This window comes from Anopheles gambiae, chromosome 2, assembly GCF_943734735.2.
Source record: "Anopheles gambiae chromosome 2, idAnoGambNW_F1_1, whole genome shotgun sequence".
NCBI classification, from domain to species: Eukaryota; Metazoa; Arthropoda; class Insecta; order Diptera; family Culicidae; genus Anopheles; species Anopheles gambiae.
This window is the reverse complement of record NC_064601.1, coordinates 1,598,619-1,612,056: the sequence shown is the minus strand read 5'-3', so window position 1 is coordinate 1,612,056 and position 13,438 is coordinate 1,598,619. Positions and strand designations below refer to the sequence as shown.

Sequence of the window (13,438 nt, the reverse complement as noted above, 5' to 3'; positions counted from 1 at the left end):
TAAATCTTTATTTTATTTTGTTCTCCTAGTATTTTTTGTTTGTTTCTTGCCAAATGCTCTTTGATTATTCTTTCTAGCTAATAGGAACAGAAAATTTACATTGTAGGATGATGAGAAATATTCTCTCCATGTATCATGTCTAGCTATCTCTCAATATTAAAATATTCTCTTGTGTTCTCTCTCATATCGCTTTCTCTCAATTTAATTCGCTCTCCTGCCGAGATGCACATGTGGCTAAAAATGCCCAATTCCTGCCTTAATTCTATTTAAACCTCCTCAAAACAATCCATAAATGATCAAACACACAAATAACACCACTCCCATTGCCTACAAATAGGCCATTTGCATCGTTTCCCCCCTTTACGCGATGCCTTCATCCACCAGAAGTATCGAACCATGGACTGTACCCACGCGATAATTGTCAAGTGCGAGAAAAGACCGTTAGCAGAGAGAGCGTCGGTCCAGTTTCCAGAGCGTTCCTGTCGATTGTATAAAACTGAAAAGCAGCGGCTGTTTCATTCAAACCGAATCTGTTTGGAAAGCGTCCTTGTCAGCTGCGCCAAGCGGAATCCCGTACAAACGTGAAGTTATTCCAGTTTTCTGTGTGAAGTGTTAACCAAGGCATTTAGTCAACATGGTGAGTAAAACATTGGGTCAAACAAGCAAGGGGGAGGACCAGAACGATGTCCGTCAATTCAATTGTGCCCTTCCGGCAGAATCGGGGCATCATCGAACATAACCTCGTTTCGTTCTTCCACGTCATCCGCTTTTTGGCTTGCCGGCTATTTTCGGCACCCGCCACGATGCCTTCATTTATTTGCTTCGATTACCGTTAGTGTAGAAGAAACCCCCGTACCTGCTCTTGGTGCGCATTAAGCGACAAAAATGCACTGAAACGTAAAAAATGTTCATAGAAGAAAAAAGGGCGTTGGTCGAAATCGATCTGGATGGTGGCCCCCTGCTGGCGATGAGTCACACCATCGGGGCCGCATACCGCAGTGCGGTGCCATCTTGTATTCCAGTAGGAAAAAGAAAGCAACTCTCGCGAGAAGCACAGACAGAGTCTCAGTGCGCATGCAAAAGAGGTCGTCGGGGTCTCCGAGGTCATGGTGAATGTGGGAACCTGGTGGTTCGCCTTAGTGGGCAATAGACAAATAAGCCCCTTTTCTGGCTTTGAATCTTTAATCACTTGAGGCAATAGCGAAAAGTCCTTTGAATAATTTTGCATGTTGGCACGCTCGATGGCCATAATGTTGAGGAGAGGGATGAACAAACCGCCAATACCTTCCGGCAAAAGTACAGTCCGACTCTGCAACTCCAAATGAAAAGAAATGTTCTAATTCGCCACCTTATCCCCCCTTACCTCTATCCTCCACAGCGTGAATGTATCTCCGTACACGTTGGACAGGCCGGTGTCCAGATCGGAAACGCCTGCTGGGAGCTGTACTGTCTGGAGCATGGCATCCAACCGGACGGTCAGATGCCCTCGGACAAGACGATCGGAGGCGGTGATGACTCGTTCAACACCTTCTTCTCCGAGACTGGCGCAGGCAAGCACGTGCCCCGTGCCGTGTTCGTCGATCTGGAGCCGACCGTCGTCGATGAGGTGCGCACCGGCACGTACCGCCAGCTGTTCCACCCGGAGCAGCTGATCACCGGCAAGGAAGATGCCGCCAACAACTACGCCCGCGGACACTACACGATCGGAAAGGAAATCGTCGATGTTGTGCTGGACCGCATCCGCAAGCTGGCCGATCAGTGCACGGGCCTGCAGGGCTTCCTGATCTTCCACTCGTTCGGCGGCGGTACCGGATCCGGTTTCACCTCTCTGCTGATGGAGCGCCTGTCGGTGGACTATGGCAAGAAGTCGAAGCTCGAGTTCGCCATCTACCCGGCCCCGCAGGTGTCGACGGCCGTGGTCGAGCCGTACAACTCCATCCTGACCACCCACACCACCCTGGAGCATTCCGACTGCGCGTTCATGGTCGACAACGAGGCCATCTACGACATCTGCCGTCGCAACCTGGACATCGAGCGCCCGACCTACACGAATCTCAACCGACTGATCGGCCAGATTGTGTCGTCCATCACGGCGTCGCTCCGCTTCGACGGTGCCCTCAACGTGGATCTGACCGAGTTCCAGACCAACTTGGTGCCGTACCCGCGTATCCACTTCCCGCTGGTCACCTACGCCCCGGTCATCTCGGCCGAGAAGGCGTACCACGAGCAGCTGTCGGTGGCCGAGATCACCAACGCTTGCTTCGAGCCGGCGAACCAGATGGTCAAGTGCGACCCTCGCCACGGCAAGTACATGGCTTGCTGCATGCTGTACCGTGGTGATGTGGTGCCGAAGGACGTCAACGCGGCCATCGCCACCATCAAGACGAAGCGCACCATCCAGTTCGTGGACTGGTGTCCGACCGGCTTCAAGGTCGGCATCAACTACCAGCCCCCGACCGTGGTGCCGGGCGGCGATCTGGCCAAGGTGCAGCGTGCCGTGTGCATGTTGTCCAACACCACGGCCATCGCCGAGGCCTGGGCCCGTCTGGACCACAAGTTCGATCTGATGTACGCCAAGCGTGCCTTCGTGCACTGGTACGTCGGAGAGGGTATGGAGGAAGGTGAGTTCTCCGAGGCCCGTGAAGATTTGGCCGCCCTCGAGAAGGACTACGAGGAGGTCGGAATGGACTCCGGCGAGGGTGAGGGCGAAGGCGCTGAGGAGTACTAAACAAAGGTACTTTCCCAGTAGCAGCAGCAGCAGCAACAAGCAACAGCAGCATCAGCAACAACATTTGAAGGAAGATGGAAGATAGTCTTTGTACATTCTTCGTAATTCTTCCTTCACTCAAAAATGAGGAAATAATTGAATAAATTATTTCTGTACAAGAAACTAAAGAATGTTATGCTTTGAGTAATACAAATATGATGACATATCACAGATATTAGTGGAACGCGGGTACGATTGTCTCGTTGCTGGGCGACATAGAGCATGGGGGATGAGATCATCATGGAAATGTTCGACACACGTGATCTCACATCGGTCCATATTTGGAGTAGGCGCAGTCTGAAGCAATCGAAGCGGAGCGTAGGACGTTTCCGTAAATGGAATTTGTTTTCGTCGATGTTGATCTGGCCTTCGTTACAGTGCATACAATCGATTTCCCCATCCCTTGGTTATGGAAGGAGCAAACACTGGGTGGAATCGCAAACTCCATTAGCGATCACACCCACTATATCATGTTGTGGATATGAATCTTGAAATTATCTAAAAAAGTTCTTTTACGCTTCCACATCTCAATAAAGATCCTTCGAAAGAAACACTTAGTTCGATGGAAAAACTCTCTACATCGCTTGAACTTGGCAGTGATAATAAAAATGGAAGGAACTTTTTTGATCGTTACAGTGAATTCTGTTGGAGAAAAAAGCCTTTACATTTAATTCTGCTTTTCCTAATTAAACATTTTCAACATGTATCCCTCTCATTCCATGTATGAAATGTCGCAAACAATGTTTTCAGAATCACCCTGTGGTGCTGCATGGGCATCTACATTAAAATGAATTGAAATTAATCTATCTCTTTTGAGAGACAGCCTTTTATAGTCTTAAGTCATAAAAAATACTCATTTCTTTTCACTTTCAATTAGCTTACGCTCCTTTTTTATCTCTTTTCGGGCATTTGGGAAAATTTAGCGAGTTCCGAACTGAACTTTCATTTTCGTTTGACAACTGATTAGCAAACGTCAACTCGCGAGGTGGAAAGTTTGTCGCAAGAAACTTTGGTCCGGAGCACTCGCAGTGTTGTCGTGGGAGATAGATAAATATTAGTCTAATTATTCTAAGCGCGATGACATTGTGACGTGTACGCGAACGTGTGTGTACCTGCTGCCCCTGCCGCCATCGCTTCCGCACACGTTTCTGCGGCCCAGAGGGAGGTGGGCCACCTTCCCTTGAAACGGCCCGCTATTGATCGGGTGGAACACTCGCGCTCCTCGAACGAAGCCGTCGCCCCATCAGATGAAGCAATTCAACGGCTCCATCTCGCCGTCCTCGTCCTCATCGTCCTTGCCGTTCGCCAGTTTGGGATCGGGTAAGACCTCTTCCAAGCAGTCGTCCGGCTCCACCATCATCGACACCGGGATGTATCTACGAGATTGGCGGAAAGCGCTCCGTTCACCACCGTCGTACAGGATAGGCAACAGGACGATCCGGCTACAGGTACACTTTACCTGGGTGCTGGCGACACTGTGCGCGTTCCTGCTGCTGGTGCTGTACATCTCCTCCAGTCCTTCGTCGTTGCTGAGCGATGGACCGCCGACGAACAGCTTCCTGCGCACTTCCGCCATAGTGTACAACCACACCTATCCGCTGACCAGTCCGATCGTCAGCAGCGGTATCTACTCGTTCAGGGTGGGCATCATTGCGGATTTGGACACCAACTCGGCGCTGAAGAAGAATCAGTGGGGCAGCTACTATCTCAAGGGCTATCTCAGCTTCATCCCGTCCAAGCGTTCGATCACGGTGTCCTGGGACGAGGGCGAGGCGAAGGCACTGCAGTCGGGCTTTGCGCTCAAGGGCCGCGGAATGGAGCTGTCCGAGCTGGTGGTATTCAACGGCAAGCTGCTGACGTTTGACGATCGTACGGGTTTGGTGTACGAGATTGAGGGCGAGAAGGTGATTCCGTGGGTGCTGCTGATGGATGGCGACGGCCGTACGTCCAAGGGCTTCAAATCGGAGTGGGCCACGGTGAAGGACCAGGTGCTGTACGTTGGATCGATGGGCAAAGAGTGGACGACCTCGGCCGGCGACTTTGAAACGCACGATCCCATGTACGTGAAGGCCGTCACGGTACACGGAGAGGTAATTGCCGCGAGCGACGAGTGCAACGAATCGTACCACGCACATTCAACGTTATTCTCGATCATTTCAGGTGTACCATCTAAACTGGATTAACCACTACAAAGCCATCCGGAAAGCGATCGGCATCGAGTGGCCCGGGTACATGATTCACGAGTCCGGTGCATGGTCGGAGGTGCACCGACGGTGGTTCTTCCTGCCCAGGCGCTGCTCCCGCGAGCGGTACAACGAAACGCGCGACGAGCATATGGGATGCAACTTTCTCATATCGAGCGACGAAACGTTCCAAAACATTCGCGCAATCGAGTTGAAACGGAACGACGTACCGGCGACGCACGGGTACTCGAGCTTTAAGTTTCTGCCCACCAGCAACGATGAAATTATCGTTGCCCTGTCAACGGAGGAGCTGAACGGCAAGACGTCCAGCTTCATCAGCGCGTTCACCGTCGAGGGCGAGCAGCTGATGGTGGAGACGCGCATCAACACGGAGTACAAGTACGAGGGGTTAGAGTTTATCTAGAGCGCGGGTGCTGGGCGGGTTGGGCACTTGGGGTTGCCATAGTATTCCACTGTTTTTTGTACATAGTAGCCATGAGTCTGAATGTTCCCGCTCGCAGCTAGGCAGCTAGGTTAGACAATGACACTTTAATCCGCAACTGATACCGCTTCCTTGGCACGGGCCCGGTAATTGGGTCAAAACACTCATGTTCAATGCCAAAATAGATCATCACCTTGTTTGTTTTCTCTGTTTGTGTAGCATCAGGGTTAGGTACTCCCCCAAAGGAGGTACACAAGCAGGACATCCCTTTCGTGCAGGCTCGTGTGTTGGCAGGATGGCCAAACCATCTCGTTGTGATATAGTATTTCTGTTTTGTTCGTTGTACAGCAATTATTTTTAAATAAACACAACCATGTCGCTCTAATTCGAACGGTATTTCGAATGCTATAATCAAAAACCAATTTGACGGTGTAAAAAAAAAGGTTCTGGCTTGGGCTGATAATTTCCCCTACATACGTTTATGTGTGTGTGTGCCTATGTAATCCACGCGCCCCATTCCAGGAAAGCAACCAAAACAGAGAGCAACAAATGCCGGCACAATCGAGTAGGCGAGTCAAACGGAACACGAGAGAGCGAGAGAATGGAATCCTGTTCGCTCACGGAACACATTTCACCATCCTCGTGCAAGGAGTTCCGCGTACAACGGACGGAGAGATTATCCGTTGTCGTTCGAGTCAGTCACACCAGGACGGAGCTGCAATGCGACGAATCCCGTGCTTGGCCCTTTAAAAAAGCTGATTCCGAAGCACCGCACGGGTGGTACTCGAATTTGTTAGTGAAAACAGTTCCCTCTTCCAGTGCCGGTGTGCCTAAGTGGTTCGTAGTTGTGCGTACTTTCAGCGCAAAAACCAGCGATGCAAACACGGTAAGCCTTGCGTTGCCGCGTTTCCTTATCCATTTCTCTAATCGCTTCGGCGAAGTAGTGAAGCGTAGCTTAAGTGTTAGTGTCTGCTTCGTTTGGATGACAAGTTGTGAAGGTGTGAAAGTGTGAACCGAACCGCATGTTATCAGTGGGATGGTGTGTTTCTTTTGTTGACGTCGTCGTCGTCGTCCCTACGAGGTCATGCGGGTGGCCCTACCAATTTTGGGACCGTCACTCTGTTGTTAGTGCGAGCGGGGTTTAAAACAGTGCTGCCTTTTGCGTTTGCTTTGGTGTTTGTTGCTCAGTGCGTGTGTGGTGACGATTGCATAAAGTAGGCAGATTCGGAATTCCAGTGGCTCTGCTGTGGTGTACGGGGCGTGGAGCAACATTTCGGCGGATCGAAGCAACGCCTGCTATTATTAAACTGCTGGCTCATCTGGTATGCACTTGTCGTCGCACATGCATTGAATATTCGATCCGAAAATCGATCCCTTCACACCCAGAACACAGAACACATCATCTTCGTTTGTACGCGGGTTTGTAAATGTTTATTGAATTTCCACGTCCAAACCACCATGAGCAGTATCCAGTAGCCTAAACCCGTGCCAGGATGTGACAGTGTACCCGGCGTCGTTCACTTCGTGCTTCATTTCATGTCTATTTCTAGAATCGAATGGCAAATCGAAATGTAGCCGCTATCCAAACGCAATCATTATCAAGGGCTGTTCCATCGACATTACAATTCTCTTGCTCGATTCGATCGGATGCCGGAACCGGACGTTTTCCTTCCGCTCTCACGTCCGTTTCTAGTCGTGTATCCGGGTATGAAAAGCTATTTCAATCATGCAAAACTGTATTGTATTTTGGTTTTGTTTTCACTGCCGAAACATTCGCAAATAGTTGCCATTTTAGATGGACACTTTGACAGTGTTGCGGCGCTTTCACGTGCTACACACCGGTGGCCAATTTACTGCAGAGACAGCACGGGGTACTTTGCAGATTTGCGTGCCATGAAATAGTATATTGCGCGCCCCTGGGGACTTGGGGACTTGGAATAAAAAATCAATTTCCCGCACAAAGCGTTAGTGCAAGTTCGAACAAAAGCAACGAAACGTGCCCATCGAGCACGAATTCTTTGCAGTCCTTCTTTCCTTACTCAACGTCATCCATTGTGACGGCATGAAACGATTTTTTTTACCATTAAAGATTCAAACTTGTACAACGCAATGATGATGTCGATACAATGAGCTTCGCCCCATTCGACAGCCGCTCATTTCATGGTTCGTTCAATGGGTTTCTATGTCTTTTCAGAGTTTAATTACTGCCGACGGGTGGTTGTTATGAAACAAATCCTGCTCCCCGACGAACGATAACGCGCGAGCGGCCGAATGAATTAGTGCGATTGGCTAGAATTTGCTGCAACACAGCCAGCGTGTGTATTGATTGGCGCTTGATGGAATACGCTGTACCGCGAGTCACACAGCGAGCCAGTTAATACGCGGGAACCTTTGCGGGAATGTGTACCGCTTCCGCGCGAGAACAAACGATGGACGAGCTGCAGGATTGGGAGTACGTCAAGCGGGGCATCACCCTGTGGCTGAACAACATGCCCAAGGCGGCGGAGGACAGCTTCAAGGATCGCCCGTCCAGCGTGCATATTGTCGCTGGGCACACATTCATCTCGTTCATGGTAAGTAAATGGAGTGTTTTAACTCTACTATGTCTTCTTAAAGCACAGCATTCAGTAAGCTCAGCTGCAAAACAGCTTGCATACTAAAAGAGCAAATTGTTGTTGGTCAGTTTTGAATGTTTCGCTCTATCCATTCTTCTTCCTGCATCGCTTTGTTTCTTTGTGCACTGCTGTTAAGAGACTTTCGCATAGTCTGCATCCAATTTTGCTATCTGTTAGACAATCGCAACTGCAAACAACAATAAATATAGCAAAACAATAACATCTGAGCGCATACAACCCCTTAGGGCTGTGAAGCCTTGCAGTGCTACGATGTTGGTGATAGCAAATGCGCCTTGTCAGAAACAAGCACCCGAGAACATTGAGTGGAAATGGCCTGCCTGTTGTATAGGTGTACGTGCTCACTCACCGGATGAAACTTGGTTCAAGCCGTAGCGGGCCATGCATGAATCGGTTGCCATGGTTAGTGATGTAGCATGCTTTGTCGTTTGAAGCGAATGAAAGCAACCTTGCGCCTCCATCATCCCAAGCACACGCACACACGTGGTGTGAAGCCTCCGTCGGCGTGTGCTTTTGTTGCGTTCTGCTTAAAGGGGCAGGAACGGGCCAGGAAACAATAATATAACCGTTTGGATGAAATGGCTTCCATCCGTCCGTCCGTCGCACATGTTTTGTTACATTCGTCGTTAGAAGTGTCACTTGATAAATTGTTGCTACATTAACGAATACACATCACCCGCGACCGGGGCGGGGTGGTCTCGCAGACAAATTGTTTCCAGCGCACGGTCTACATGACGATGCCGGGTCAGAATACAATCTGGCTCCCTTGATGGGTAAACGAAAAAAGCGACAACAACTGTTTGCACTACACTCGAACAAACAACACGGTGGGCTGAGGACGACGACGCCTACGGGACGTTTCGCTTTTGTTGAAACGTTTGCTCATAAGTGATAAGTGAGTGGGGGGGGACGTAATAGCGTAAGCTAGAGGGAGGTAGAGGCAAGAGTTCCCTATTTTAGTGTGTCTCGGCGCCTAATGAATGAACCCGACGTCTTGTGACAAAGATTAATTAGCACACTCCAATGTTGCTGGGGAAATTAGATTGAAATTTTATTGCACGACTCCATCCACTGATGGTTGCAGGATGGTTTGTTTGGTGGTGTGGTTTGGTCTACTGCTTTTCACTGTGTGGTGTTGATTTGGGAAGGACTGGGATTTTAGAGCACCAGCCGAGGCAGCACTCCTGGGCGACGGATCCACGGACGGCGTATCCAGGGACGACGAATCACGGCAGGACGAACACGGCGATCTAGGATGGCGACGGCCTGGAGACGGCCAACTAGATAGCGTTTCAGGTAGTCCAGCTCCTGCTGGCGTTCTTCCAGTTCCTCCGCTACCAAGCGTGCCTCTTCAAGCTCGTCACTTTCTTCCGATTCTTCGGACTCGGATTCATCCGCCTCCTCCTCGTCTGCCTCTGCCTCCTCCTCCTGCTCCTCCTCTGGGTGGTCCTCGTCGGGTGATCCATCCTCCGGGACAGGCTCTGGAGCATCTTCGGGCAGTTGATCGCCACTTGGGGGAAGAGGTTGTTCGGCGTCATCCAGAGGAGCTTCTGGTTTATCGGCCAGCTGCAGCTCGTCCAGTTGCAGCTGCAGGTCCGATGGCACTTCCGGTACACTATCAACCTCGGCCCCTACGGCCAGACCGACGCATAGCACGAGAGCAAAGGCGTATAACTTCATGATGCTGTAGTAGTAGACACGTATCACGTACTGTACTTTCCACCTACAGATGGTCCCGCTTTTTATAGGAGAAGTTATTGTTGTCTTAAGGTAGAATAGTTACACTACTTGAAGCATCATTAGATTGAACATCGAACACACACACAAACACAGTTTGTACACAGTAGATAAAATTGAATCGTCGATGAAGTTGACATCTTGTCCTTATGAAGTGCTTTTGCCGGTAAACCCCACCATCATCGCATTACTCACGCAGTCAACGTGTTTCATTATCATATTTTAAACAGAAAGCAGCAACGTGTCTCATTCGCAAGATGAGTGAGTTGAATTTTTCATCAGACCGATTTCTTTTAGCATTGATTGAGGCTGATTGCACCGTGTAGTGTGTGTTCAATAATTCAATCCAATTTTCTTTTTCAGCATTGTCCTCATCCGAAAAGGCTTAGTTTGCATATCAAAGCATGTTTTGTTGGCTCTGGTGGGGGATGGTGATATAATTTCATGCAAAATTAAGCACAACGCACAACACAGAATAACACAGATTTGCCAACGCACTTTCTGCTCGTCTCTTTGCAGAACGCCGTGATATCGTGGGAAACGGAAAAGATGAACGAAGCCCAGTCGCGCCTACGCGAACTCGAGAAGCAGTGTGCGGGCGACGTTGGCTGGCTGAAATCGGTTCGATCGAAGCTGTTCGGCTCTAGTGAGCCTCGCAAATCGCTAACCGAGACGCTGGAGGAGCAGATAATTTTGGCCGACAGTCAGCTGTGCCTAGCCATACTGGTGTCGCTGGGCCAGGATATTGGTGGATTCGTCAAGGGCGGCTGGCTGTTGCGCAAGGCGTGGAAAGTGTACCAGCACACGTATCAACAGATTTATCAGCTGTATTCCGAACAGCTGCAATCGGATGGCGACGCGTCCTTTCCGCAGGCACCGCTGCGGCTACAGCAACAGTCGAAGGACGGTGATGCTGGGATGAGGGTTTCGCTTGACTTGGGCACTCCTTGTTCGGCCGATTGGACGGTACCAAATTCGACGCTGCAATCTCCGGACGATTCCAGCAAGTGGTATGCGTTATTAGCTGATTATATCTGCCGATTTCGTACATATTGTACTATCTGTTTTTCATTTCTAACACAGGTCATCGCACCTTGAAGCTCTGCGCAAATCGAAAACTACAACCTTTGAATTGCCAGACTCTGGCCGTGGAGAAGGGTCGTCATTTAGCGAGCTGACGTCGAGCGAGTCCGATCCGAGTGGCAGTGGTGGAAGCGTGAAAAAAAGCTACACCACAGACTTTGTCGGCATTACGAGCCCTTCGCGTGCTGGGAGCAGTACAGAATCTCTGGACCACAACGATACGAACGGACTGGAGAACGTTACCGTTGCACGGGATCGTTTAATGTTGGATCTGGGCCAGGGAAGTGCACGTCGTGTTAACGGGCTCCATGGCATGCAGCCACCACCAAAAGCAAGCCCAAACTGGCGGTCGTTTAATACTCCTGCTGGCGAGTCCCATGCCCCTGACGAAATACTGCCCGAAGACATTCATCGTCTGATGGGGGCGATCAGCTTCGGATATGGTGTGTTCCAGCTGAGTATTTCGCTGTTGCCGCCGAGCTTGCTTAAACTGATCAGCTTTCTCGGGTTCGAAGGGGACCGGGCAATGGGAATAGCGTGCTTGAGCTTTTCCCGCCAAAGCACCGACATGCGCGCCCCGTTGGCCACGCTGGCCCTGCTATGGTACTACACGATTGTGACACCGTTTTTCGCACTGGATGGGTCAAACTTGAGCATGGAAATTAGCGCCGCACAGGAGCTGATTGATGAAGCGAACGAGCAGTTTGCGAAATCTTCACTTTTCCTGTTCTTCCGGGGTCGTGTCGAGCGGTTAAAGGTAAGCCATAAGGGTAGGGAACACAATGTCAGAGAAGTGACACATCTGTTTTCCGTTGTAGTCCCACATTCAGGATGCAATACGTGCCTACGAACTGGCCTATCGATCATCGGCTCAGCGGGAAATCAAGTTGCTCTGTCTGCATGAAATCGGCTGGTGTCGGCTGATACAGCTGGACTACGGAACTGCGATGAGGAATTTTAAAGAGCTCAAGTATGAGGCTTCTTTATGTATGAGAAAGTGTACAAATGCTTACAAAACGTTATCTTCTTTCTTCCCCCCAGGGTATGCAGCCAGTTTTCCAAGAGTTTCTATTCCTACCTGACCGCAATATGTGAAGGTTCGTTTGGGCAGTTTTCCAACCTTGTCAAATGGCGGGCAGAAATACTGGAATTGATCAATCGCTCGCCGCAGAAGGTAAGTGTACAGGCACAGGCACAATAAGACAGGGTAGCTCTCATTTAATGCTAACGGCCCTTTGTAGGACTCGCAAATCGAACGGTACATATTTCGACGCTGCTTAAAGCTGCCGCGGGCGGAAAGTGGAGAGCAGCCCAAGTACAGCAGTTCCCTCTACTGGAAGTATCTGGTGTTTGAGATGCTGTTTCTCTGGAATGCACTGAGCAGCTGCAACGAGGAGCAACTGGCAAGCATGGTGGCGGACTGTTCGCAACCAACGGACGCATTCAGCGAGCCGATGGTTGGAATCTCCCGGTTGATTTTAGGTGCCTGTCTGAGCTGTCTGGCCCGCTACGAGGAAGCAATTGGCGCGTTTCGGGAGTGTATCTTCATGCGGGAAACGTTAGAGCACCAGGAGCAGCAGGATATGCATATTTCCGCCTTTGCATACTACGAACTGGCCGTGCTGCTGCTTCGCCAAGATGCTGCGGGCGAAGATGGCAGAGCAGAAGCACGCCGATTGCTTCTGCACGCGCAGCAACACTTTAAGAACTACGACTTTGATAATCGCGTCAGCGTACGCATTCACACTGTGCTGAAGAGGCTGGATTAAGGGGCTGCAGGCGGTCGAGAAGCGCCTTGCGGGAAGCATTTTATAAGTTTAGACGATATAGTTTGATAGTGCCTTATTTATTGAAACCACACACTAAATGTTAGCTTGCGAGTAATGGAGGTAATTTAGGCAGGAAAGCAAAAAGCCGAAAGCTATTCCAAAGAAGTGTGAAAGGAGCACGCATTTAACGGCGCCTCTCATTACGTACTTGCTGGTCAAGGAAGGTAGATAGGATGCCACACACACAGTGTCACAGTAGATAGATGCGTGTTTTTTTCTTTCTTGGTCACCAGTGCTGATGCAAAGTAGAAGCAATGTTGTTGATATGTCCCAATAATAATCCCCAAATACAATACAAAGCGCAAAAAGGTTCAACAATCGCTAATGGAAAACAAAAAGCGTAAACAGGAAACAATAAATTTTATACCAATACCAAATTTGAAGCAATTGTCCTATTGTTGAAGTCACAGAATCGCAAACTATCGCAATAAAAATAAAAATCCCTGATTAAGAAGAGCAGTAGTGCCGGTGGTTTTAGTTTGAGGATTTATTTTAAGTAATAGGTAATGCTGTGATTCGTGTTCGTGCTGTGTACAACAGAGTTCCCTCAACAGTTCGCCTGTGAGCTTTGTTTTTGTCGCTATATTAGAGTAACTATACCATTTTCATGCACGGTATCCGGTAGTGGTAGTGTCGATTCGGCCTTCGGGAATGTAAGGAACAACGTGTCTTTGCACTCGTTACATTGTTCTCGCTTAACCAAAGGGGATACCGGGATACTAAAAGGGGGTTAATGTAATGAGGTGAGCTTAAAACAAAACATT

General features: G+C 49.6%; 4 protein-coding genes across 8 annotated transcripts; 3 read left to right on the top strand and 1 right to left on the bottom strand.

Moving 5' to 3' along the window:
- Positions 1–299: 299 nt before the first annotated feature.
- LOC3290439 (tubulin alpha-1 chain) lies at positions 300–2,890 on the top strand. The gene is made up of 2 exons (XM_551626.5): positions 300–637; positions 1,379–2,890. Exons 1-2 carry the CDS (start codon positions 635–637, stop codon positions 2,726–2,728), a joined length of 1,353 nt encoding a protein of 450 aa, XP_551626.4. The 5' UTR covers positions 300–634; the 3' UTR covers positions 2,729–2,890.
- An 836-nt stretch (positions 2,891–3,726) lies between these two features.
- On the top strand, positions 3,727–5,777 carry LOC1281951 (soluble calcium-activated nucleotidase 1). The gene is made up of 2 exons (XM_321938.5): positions 3,727–4,857; positions 4,928–5,777. The coding sequence occupies exons 1-2, from the start codon at positions 4,015–4,017 to the stop codon at positions 5,372–5,374; spliced, it is 1,290 nt and encodes a 429-aa protein (XP_321938.3). The 5' UTR covers positions 3,727–4,014; the 3' UTR covers positions 5,375–5,777.
- A 268-nt stretch (positions 5,778–6,045) lies between these two features.
- On the top strand, positions 6,046–13,133 carry LOC1281953 (tetratricopeptide repeat protein 39C). Of its 5 annotated transcripts, none has more exons than XM_061648298.1 (7): positions 6,046–6,278; positions 7,587–7,965; positions 10,282–10,772; positions 10,846–11,602; positions 11,664–11,815; positions 11,887–12,019; positions 12,087–13,133. In XM_061648298.1, exons 2-7 carry the CDS (start codon positions 7,792–7,794, stop codon positions 12,612–12,614), a joined length of 2,235 nt encoding a protein of 744 aa, XP_061504282.1. In that variant the 5' UTR covers positions 6,046–6,278; positions 7,587–7,791; the 3' UTR covers positions 12,615–13,133. The 5 variants fall into 5 exon arrangements, with proteins under 5 accessions (XP_061504282.1, XP_061504281.1, XP_061504283.1 ...); XM_061648299.1 differs by lacking the exon at positions 6,046–6,278 and adding an exon at positions 6,304–6,714; XM_061648300.1 differs by lacking the exon at positions 6,046–6,278 and adding an exon at positions 6,304–6,811.
- On the bottom strand, positions 9,052–9,883 carry LOC11175515 (uncharacterized). The gene has a single exon (XM_003435730.2). It carries the CDS (start codon positions 9,703–9,705, stop codon positions 9,184–9,186), a length of 522 nt encoding a protein of 173 aa, XP_003435778.2. The 5' UTR covers positions 9,706–9,883; the 3' UTR covers positions 9,052–9,183.
- Positions 13,134–13,438: the final 305 nt, after the last annotated feature.

Coding starts and splice junctions, on each gene's coding strand:
- LOC1281951 (XM_321938.5), top strand. CDS start 4,015: ATGAAGCAATTCAACGGCTCCATCTCGCCGTCCTCGTCCTCATCGTCC. Junction 4,858..4,927: donor CCGTCACGGTACACGGAGAG/GTAATTGCCGCG, acceptor CGATCATTTCAG/GTGTACCATCTAAACTGGAT.
- LOC11175515 (XM_003435730.2), bottom strand. CDS start 9,705: ATGAAGTTATACGCCTTTGCTCTCGTGCTATGCGTCGGTCTGGCCGTA.
- LOC1281953 (XM_061648298.1), top strand. CDS start 7,792: ATGTGTACCGCTTCCGCGCGAGAACAAACGATGGACGAGCTGCAGGAT. Junction 7,966..10,281: donor ACACATTCATCTCGTTCATG/GTAAGTAAATGG, acceptor GTCTCTTTGCAG/AACGCCGTGATATCGTGGGA. Junction 12,020..12,086: donor TCAATCGCTCGCCGCAGAAG/GTAAGTGTACAG, acceptor GGCCCTTTGTAG/GACTCGCAAATCGAACGGTA.